Genomic DNA, 10,462 nt, shown 5'->3' on the forward strand with positions numbered 1-10,462 from the left:
GCTCATGGAGGAGATTAATGCGACGATTAAGTCGTATAAATAATCTCTAGATTTTTTTTTTATGGTTATCTCAAAGTTACTAAACTATGCGCATCTAATTGTACACACATTTAAGAAATTTGCCGCGTTAATCTAAGTCAGAACAAAAATAATTAATAAATGTCGCAAGATCGAAAATTCGCTAAGCTTTCTAATCATCTCTTGCGCCTCAATGTCTAATTATTAATTTCTAATTTAATTTTCGCGCAAATTTATATCGTATAGGAGATTAATTCCAAATTAATCTCAACCATACTCCCACTAGGATAAGCAATCTACCGAGTTAGTCACATAAAAAAAATTTCTTCTCTGATCGAAGAAATTCATTTAAGCCAATCAGAAGCATGGACTAATCAAACTCGGGCTACTTATTCCTCTAATTTATCACATTCTAAAAAAAAATTGAAGACAATTGTTAAAAATAGTCTAACAATACAAGTGATAAAATAAGCTCGTACAATTACATGTAATCACAATACATGTACAAAAAATGATCACATCACATTTTATCCAAATAATTATTATTCACAAAAAAATAATAATCTAGGCAATTTATAACGTAAAATAAAATGCCAAACAAATGTGACAAAAAAAAAAATATCATGGCAAGCATGTATTTAATAACCATAATCACATGCAAAAATATTTCAAAAAACATTTATGCCACAATAACATGCTGAATAAATAACTAAAATCAGCAAACTTACCAATAATAGGCTCTAGCCCAAATGGTTGAGCTTATAGACTTTGTGTGTGAGGACTTGGGTTCAAAACACCACTCAAGCATTTTGTAAAAAAAAAAAAATTTTATGCCACTGTTCTTGGACAGCCAAAGGGCCGAACCTTCTTGGGCGCCCAATTGCAAAGCAGGCCTGTGCCTGCTGGGCTCATGGCCCAAATCTTCCAGTGGTTTTTTTTTTTTTTTTTTTAAATGAGCTAGCCTACATTTTGTTTTAAAAAAAAAAAAACTAGTTGGGCTTCTCTTTTTCAACCGAAATAAAACAAATAGTTTTGCAGCCCACAGCCCATAAATAATTTAAACCAAAAACTGTTTTCCTTTACTTAAAACAGATGGGTTTTGCTAAAAAAAAAATATGGGCCAGACCCAGAACTTAAAAAAAAATAGGCCCAACTCCCTTTAAATCCAGCCCAGATTTCATCACATACTCATGAACATCACTGTTCATCTTCCTCCTTCAGCCGACGGTTACAATGCTTGTAACTAATGAAAAAAAAAAATGCACTTGTAACCGCCGCCAGTTGCTGCGTGGCTAGCATCTAACCGAGACACCGAAGGTCCTCCAAGCCATGGCAACGCCGCCCCCATTTAGTGGGTTGCACTGTGTACAGCGCTGCACCATGGCAGCGTCACACAACTGCGTGTGATGTGTGTGCAGGCAGCGCCATGGGCGATGTCCCGAAGCTGCAGTGCTCGTCGCCACCATATCAGCCAGCGCACGGGGCTCTGCCCTCCATGGGGGTTCTTGACTTCCTCCGCTGCTGACTGGTGCGAGCGGCACCTGGTGCTCGCCGCACCTTGTGCGTGAGGCTCCTGGTGCGCACACGCACCAGGTGAGCGCGGCTCCTGGTGCGCACAGCACCTGGTGCTCGCCGCCACCGCCCTTTAGTGCCTAAGGCACTGCAGCCTGCAGCAGTGTTACTTGCTGCAGGGCCCGGAGCGCTGCTGCTTAGCTCAGTACAGGGTGCACTGTTGCACTTGCGCTACCTGTCCATGCAGCATTATGGGAAACAAAGCACCCAACCGGTGCTAGTCGTGCAGCACCAAAAACAATGGAGGTTCTGTGCTCTGTGCGCGAGCTATTGCAGCACCACCATGGTGCTCGTTGTTCTGTGCGCAGCAGAGGACAGCGCCTCCGTCGGAGCATGCCCATCCAAGCAGTGAACACGACGCAACACCCATTCGATGCGCGTCGCTGCCTCCTTCGGTGCTAGCAGCACCTGAATTACACGGCGCAACGTCTTGATCATCTGAACTCTACGTGCACGAGTTCTTGTTGATTGAAGAGGGTGGTTGCAACCATTCCACAACGACGCTACCACCGTAACGGCAACCAACTCATTGGTAAAAAAAAAAAAAAAAAAAAAACCATCGTGCATAAATATTTCAGTAAATGAAAATATAATGCACACGTAAAAAACACAAATCGGGAACAACCGATTAGGCTCTGATACCAATGTTAGAAATACTAGATCAAAGTATATAGCGGAAGCGATATTACCTCACAGGAAATATCTCGGATCTAGTGCAATTGTTCCACGGATTCTCCAGTGTCGTTGTTCATCCACGATCTTCACATCAATGGTGGAGTGTGCTACATGGTAATACCAGAGCAACACTCACACATTCCACAGCCTATATGTCGTGACTAGAGAGAACCATTTGAGAGAGAGTTGTTTTGTCTAAGTATATCCTCTAAAGAGGGGGAGAGACTACTTAAATAGCCTCTCTAGTGTAACCCCATGGCTGGCCATTAAGGACCAGCCATCAAACCTCATGAAGTGGCTTAAGAGCCACTTCATAACCCCCAAGAAGAGGTAAAGGAGTGCCCACTATAGGTGCTCCTTTCTTACAAGAACTCGGTAGATTAATAGTTTTTATTCAAAAGATCACTCAGGACGTACGCAACATTTTTGGACATTGTTAGATTGACTATCAAATGTACTTACAAATGAATTTTTTTTATTTTTCTTTTTTTTAATATTTTTTAAATTTCTTTAATTATTGATTAATGATGTTTAAAAAATGATTAAAAAAATGCGAGGTCTTGATCGCTGCACGTACGGCAGATCATCGTGCTCGTGCAGATCGAACAACGTACACGTATTGCGTGGTGATTAGTTTTGAGCAAGAGAAATATTACTTTACCCTCTAATTTGTGATGCTTCTTGGTAAAATTTTATTTTTTATTTAGTAATTAAGAAAGTGATTTTAAATATATTGATATATTTTTTTATTTTTAAAAATATTTACATATATTAAAAAATGTGAAAAAAAAAAATTTATACCGGGCGGTACGCCCAGCAATAAGAGTGGGACGACATAGTAATCTCACTCTTTGAGCAAGGGTGCGGCTACTATACTGCTCCATCTTGACTACTGGGCATATCGCCCCGCATAAAAAATAAAAAAAAAAATCTCTTTTTTTCATATTTTTTTTATTTAAATATATTTAAAAAGTAAAAAAAAATACACTAATATATTTAAAATCACTTTTTCAATTATTAAATAAAAAAAAATTGATCACGATTAAAAAAAGTGTAAAAAAGAATGGGCATAATAGTGTTTTCCTTTGAGCAATTACGCAAGGCTGAAAGTAGGTGGTTTAATTAGTCGACTGCCAACAACAGGGGCCAGAAAGGAGACCTAGCAGGCTAGCAATTAATGAGTCACAACTGCTCCTATGAAAACTCATTAATGCACCTCAACTACATTAAATCTAGTCTTTTCTTATAAGTATATCTTGAACCATGTATCAAGTCATATGTGCCCTGTCAAGTAAAGCTAGCTTCTCTTTTATTCAAAATCGTTTTCATCATCCATGGCAGCTGAATTTGGGCAAGAGGAGGAGACGAGGGCCGTGAGAATATCTTCCAAAACCCATGTCATGCCCCGCAAGAAACTAGGAAGAAGAGAATGCCAACTGGTAACATTTGATCTTCCATACATAGCTTTCTACTACAACCAAAAGTTGCTATTTTACAGGGGGATCAGTGACTTTGAGGACATGGTGAGGAAATTAAAAGATGGGCTGGGTGTGGTTTTGGAAGATTTCTATCAGCTTGCAGGGAGACTAGGCAAAGATGAGGAGGGGGTCTTTAGGGTGGAATATGACGATGAAATGGACGGCGTGGAGGTGATGGAAGCTACCGCTGAGGGCATTGAAATAGCTGATCTGACGGTTGAGGACGGCACCGGCACTTTGAAGGAGTTGACACCTTACAATGGTATCTTGAACTTGGAGGGCCTTCATAGGCCTCTGTTGGCAGTGCAGGTAACAGTACTTGAATTTGATCAAGCACAGCCGTGTTTTCTTTTTCATGCAATTTCAACAAAAATACTGCTTTGTAACCATTTTCTTCTAATTAAGCTTAATAATTTAGGGTAAAACCATTCTTGCTAGCTAGCTCTAGTTTCAGTCACCATTGCTGGATGATCCAACATATTAAATATTAATGACACACTGTACCACCTTAAATATTGATTACCGTTCACGCTTATATACAATACACTTTACTAATTGCCCCAAGGACCAAATCCTACTTCCACCCTGGCATTAGGGTTGATCCGCCCTTATTTTCCTGCTTCCTCTATTTCAGCAGTTGCATGTAATAATTTGGTCTCCCTAAAAGAATTATTTATATATAGATTTAGCAAAGGCTTTTCTTTGTAATATCAGATCAAGCACGTCTTTTTTCCCCCAACGAAAAATGAGATCAGATTTGTTGCATACATCTACTAGTGAGGGGGCAACTACTAGTTCATAAATGTATTTTCTCTTCTTGTCATTCACTATTTTTTGTTTTGTGTGACTGTTCATGGGCACTACTAGTTCAGCTGCCCTGTAACTTTCTACGACTCTCAAATATTACTTAACACACTATATAGTGTATGCCATGCACCAGTTAATCAGGCTTCCAAGACTCAAAACATTTCAAAACGCAAAACTCTTAGCCATTAATAGCTAGGAAAAGAATTGCCAAATCATAATTTGGGCCGTATATATATCAGTTTGGTCCAGACAAATAAATGCTATCTACCTCCACCGTCATAATTAATGGTTTGAATAGTGAAAATATTGAAAAGTTGAAAATATTTATAAATAATAGTGAAAAAATAATAATAAATTAATAATAAAATATTAAATAATAGTAAAAAATAAATAAAAAGTAATAAATAATAATAAATAAAATAAAAAATAATAATAAAAATATTTGAAATATTTTCACTTGTCAAACATAAATAGACAAGTACCAACGTCTACCAGCTAGCTGTCCAAACCAGATCGATATTCTTTAAGTACTTCTTGATGCATCTCACCCTTTTGTTTTTTATTTTATTAAATATCATTAAAAACTGTTGACAGTCACACATATACAATTATTATAGATGCAAAAAAACAATATAAAAGTACACAAATTGACGTAGTTATATAACATCTGTTAGATTTACTTTAATTTTGACATATTATATTAAATTACATTAATTTATAAATTTATTTTTATATAATTCAAATATTTTTCAATATATATATGAAGCTTACATTTCGGGTCAAAAACATTATTTGACATCTCGTTTGACCGGAGCCCCCATCTCACGATAACAACAATAATGTTTCTTTTAAGAGACCGACTATACATTAACCTGCATTCTCTACACATTTTAAGTGGTATTTTTTCTTTTTTTAACCCAAAACCTTAAGTGTGATGGCCTGCAGTCAAGAGTGGCTGATCTAAATATTTTCCCTTCTTTTAATTCCCAGTTAACGAAATTGAAAGACGGACTGGCGATAGGATGCGCATTCAACCACGCCATCCTCGACGGGACCTCCACTTGGCACTTCATGAGCTCCTGGGCCCAGATCTGCGGTGGGTCCCCTTCCATCTCTGTCCCACCCTTTCTGGACCGCACCAAAGTCCGTAGCACACGCGTGAAGCTCGACCTCTCACTCCCCAACTCGGACCCGCTTGCTTCATCCAACGGCGACGCAAAGCCGGGCTCCCAACCCCAACTTCGGGATAAACTTTTCAGGTTTTCCGAGGCAGCCATTGACAAGATTAAGTCAACGGTCAACTCAAAAACTCCATCAGGGGACGCCTCAAAACCCTTCTCCACATTTCAATCCCTCTCCGTCCACATCTGGCGCCATGTAACCCATGCACGTGAACTGAAACCAGAAGACTACACAGTCTTCACCGTCTTTGTCGATTGTAGGAAAAGGGTGGACCCGCCGATGCCAGAAAGCTACTTCGGGAACCTAATCCAGGCCGCATTCACAGTGACGGCAGCCGGTCTGTTATCGGTCAACCCGCCAGAGTTTGGTGCGTCAATGATTCAAAAAGCGATAGAAATGCATAATGCCAAGGCGATAGAGGAGCGGAACAAAGAGTGGGAGAGTTCACCGAAGATATTTGAGTTTAAGGATGCAGGAGTGAACTGCGTGGCAGTGGGAGCTCGCCAAGGTTCAAGGTTTACGAAGTGGACTTCGGGTGGGGGAAGCCGGAGGGAGTGAGAGGTGGGTCCAACAATAGGTTCGACGGAATGGTGTACTTATACCAAGGAAAAGGGGGTGGAAGGAGCATTGATGCGGAGATTACCTTGGAGGCTGGGACCATGGAGAGGCTGGAGAAAGACAAGGAGTTTCTTATGGATCATCATCTGGTTTAATTAATGAGAAAATATTCACATCAGCCTGAAGCTGCAGCACAACTATGCGTTAAGTTGAAAAAAAATATATATATCATATGCGTAGTGTACGGAAATTAATTAAGGTATTAATATTTATTCATGAGCACTATATCTATCAGGAATTTAAGGCCATGCTATAAGTATTCATGTGATTTCTATATCATGATCGGGATGATGAGATCATGAATCATGATCAATGTATGTGCTGCTTTGCTGATCTTTTATTTAATTTCTTAAATCTTATGGTTTATTAATTACTTCCGTTGGTCTATATATATATATATAATTTGATCGACTAATTAATTATTACGTAATTAATTATAATTAAATTTTGGGTATTGTTCCACCAGTCATCTTTGGTCTTTCGTTAATTTGCGGATATTTATAAATTTCATTAATATAAGGTTTTTAATATTAAGTATATTTATAGTGATTAATTAATTAGGGACAATATTTTATCTTGGATTAATGGATATATATCACACAAATATTATGTACGATCCCAATCGAGTACAAGGAGGTTGAGAAAATTTTATATAAAACTGCAAAAGAAGACTAGATAACAAAATAGTAAATATAATATTTTTAAACTAAATATTGCTATAGAAAGTATAATGAGTACATTAAATATTAGACATATCATTATTATAACATATATATTTGTATTTGTGTGGGACTAGAATGATGATGGTTTCTCAAATGATTTACAGCAAATTGTTGGTAAAGAATACATTTTTCTACTACGACTTGATGAGTACAACTTAAAATATGGACGTGAAAACTATACGATTCAGTGAGTATTTGATCTCGAATTAATAGAATCAAAGTCGATTAAAAATATAACAATAAATTATATGATTTTGTATTTAATCATATTTTCTATCAGATTTTATATTTATAATGGTTTTAATTCTCATTATTCAATTAATTCATTGGGGTGTTAAGGTGGGACGGCATGATCCTTGAGGCCCTACGGATTAAACCGATGGTACCTAAAGTTTCTTATTGCAAAGTGGTAAGGTGGGTTAAGCTGTTGTCAGGGTGGTACAAATTGAACACGGATGGTAGTAATCTTGGTAAACCTAGTTCTTGTGGCATTGGTGAGATTATTCGTAATGATTCAGATCGACATATCCAGACTTATGCCTCTCATATTGGTTTTGGTTATAATAATAAAGTGGAACTCATGGCACTCATTCAAGATTTGAGAATTTGCAAATCATTAAATATTACTACTGTGATAGTCGAAATGGATTCGATGGTGGTTATCTCTTGGTGGCTTAGAGGGAGATGTGATGTGTGGTACCTAGAGGGTTTTTTGGAGGAACTTGTTGGATTGTCCCGCACTATTTATTGTCATTTTCAGAATGTTTTTCGTGAAGGTAATAAGGTGATGGAATGATTAGCCAAGGAAAGGGCTTTAGGTGTTGAATTGGCTTATTCTAATAACTATAATATGCCTCGGATTCTTAGAGGACTACTCCGTTTGGATTTCTTAAGCCTTACTTCGTTACAATGTTAGGTTTTGATTTTTATAGTTTTATTTTATTTTTTATTCCATAGGCTTGTCATATATTGTTTTTCTTGGTTGTGGTCTCTTTGGGTTTCTCCATGGGCCTTGCTTTTGTTACCACGGTATTTCTCTACTACAAGTGAAGATTTTATTTAATAAATGTGGGACATGTCACTATTAGACATGTGATATTTCGCTCTTTCTTAAAAATAAAAAATAAAACTCATTGGGGGTGTTGATCAGTACACTGCTATACTATACTTTACTAGAAATATAATGTTTTAAATGTTTTATATTCAGGAAATTGCTTTAGACATCGATCTCGACATCAACTCAAATACAAAGGGAGGATCATAAATCTCAGGCTACATCATCCAAGAGGAGAAAAATCCAGAAAAATATTAATTGAACAATCGTGTCTCATATTAATTAATTGTATCTATTTTGCATTGTTTTAAATTGAACAACCATATATATATATATATATATATATGTATATGTATATATATATATTACATCTTTAATGTTGTAAATTGACCATGAAATATTTATTGCTAAAATGAACTCTTTTATATATGCATGCTCCATTTTATATATATTTGATATACATTTTATTAATAGTTATGATATTGATTATGTATATTAATGAACTATTTAAAGTTATAAAATTTAGCATAAATAATGATCTGTGCATTGCGCGAGTTATAGGCTCATTAATACAATGCTAAAGTTGGGACTGTTTTAGTGAACATGTGGGATGTTTTATTTTCTTTCTATTTTTGATGGCGTGGCTGGACAGTTAATCTGTGTTCCACAAAGTTGAACATTTTCATAAGTACAAAGTTGAAGTTTTATCACCTTTAGAAATTTAGACTTGAGGAAATCACCTCTTTTTGATAAACTAATTTAGTGCATATACGACATAAGTTGTCATGTTATTCCCTGAAAGTCCTACTGATGTCAATTTTGTGGTTGACAATCTTGAAAATCAAGAAAAAGAAATATTGGATAACTTATATCACATTCCTTGGTTGAATTGAGAGGACCATCAACAATGCTTGCATTGGATTTTTGGAGTTTGTAAGCTCATTGAACTGTTAATGGTTGGAGTTTGTTAGTATCTTTGAACTGTTATATAGTTCTTGGAGTTCGAGAACTCCTAAATTTCATGGTATTAATGTTGTTCTCTGTGAAATTCATGGAGGATAATGGATATTTATTGCATAGCAAAATTCATAGTTAGCTCTGTTGTCATTATCATTTTCTGGTTGGCATAGCAAAATATTTTCTAACTAAATTCTTTTCATATTTTTTTAAGCACAACTTAGAAGTTGGAATGACAATATGACACTTGGAATATTTAATTTGTTGTAATATGTTTGTTGTTGGGAACATTTAATTTGGTTGGCACTTAGAAAATGTTGGGTTTCTCTCTTTTTTTTTTTCAAAATTAGAACTTAAAAAATGTTTGTTGTAATAGTTGTAAGAACGTATTATTATGATTGATGTGGATGATGGATGTGGATGATTTTGGATGTGGTTCATAGATAATGGGTGTGGATGTTTATTGTAGACTTGAAGTGATTAGTTGGATGTGGATGATGGATGATGCATTGATGGGAATGGATGTTTATTGCAGTGATTAGTCATTTTTAATTTTTTTTAAAATTTTTTGAAGCATGTTAGTAACTTAGTATGTTACTTGTTTTTATTTAGTTTTAGTAAAAAGTAAATTTACTTTAGGTGATTTTTGAAAAAAATTAAATTTAAAAGCTCACACAAAAAATTCTTTAGAAAGTGTGCCAAATATGAAGTTGAAAATAGTAAAAAAAGGCCCAAAAAAAAAAACCAAAATCTAACTTTGCTCCTACAAGTCGGAGTCAGAGTCGGAGCGGAGAATGAACATCAGAACATGTCGAAGTCAAAGTCGGATGTCAGATTCGAGCTCTGACAAAGTCGGAGTCGGAGTCGGAGGATAGCTATGCCAACTCCGACTTGGTCGGTGCTCAACCCTAATTTTATGAATCCATAGATCTTTTTACAGAAATTTGTTATAAACTTTCATACGATAAATATTTAGATTTATTCTGGCCTACAAAATTTCAAAGCCCCGAGTTACTGCAAAGAAAATCTGCAACTAAAGCATAAACATAAAAATTTTAAAAGAATATTATCATTAATAATTTAAGAAATAAATAAAAAATAAATAAATGATATTTAATATAATTTCTACGTACTTTCTTTTAAAAAAATTAGATAATTAAAATTTATATATAAAAATAATTTTTTTAATAACAATCCTATTAGTTTTTTTTAAAAAAAAAAAAGAAAAATGAAAATACGCTACTGCAAACAGATTGTAAATAACATTTCTTAAAAAAAAAAAAAAAAAAAAATCCTTGATCAAGTAGGTGTAATAAAAAAAAAAAAAAAAAAATACTTCTAAAGGAAAAAGAGCAAAGCCTAAAAACTCTGCGTCGTCT

General features: G+C 35.5%; 1 protein-coding gene across 1 annotated transcript; it reads left to right on the top strand.

Moving 5' to 3' along the window:
• The first annotated feature begins 3,540 nt into the window (after nucleotides 1-3,540).
• LOC121255870 (BAHD acyltransferase DCR) lies at nucleotides 3,541-6,720 on the top strand. The gene is given in 4 exon segments (XM_041156409.1): nucleotides 3,541-4,052; nucleotides 5,541-6,222; nucleotides 6,225-6,444; nucleotides 6,540-6,720. Coding segments are annotated over 4 exon segments (1,356 nt in total). The 5' UTR covers nucleotides 3,541-3,599; the 3' UTR covers nucleotides 6,541-6,720.
• The last annotated feature ends 3,742 nt before the right edge of the window (nucleotides 6,721-10,462 follow it).

This window comes from Juglans microcarpa x Juglans regia, chromosome 3D, assembly GCF_004785595.1.
Source record: "Juglans microcarpa x Juglans regia isolate MS1-56 chromosome 3D, Jm3101_v1.0, whole genome shotgun sequence".
In the NCBI taxonomy this organism is placed as follows: domain Eukaryota; kingdom Viridiplantae; phylum Streptophyta; class Magnoliopsida; order Fagales; family Juglandaceae; genus Juglans; species Juglans microcarpa x Juglans regia.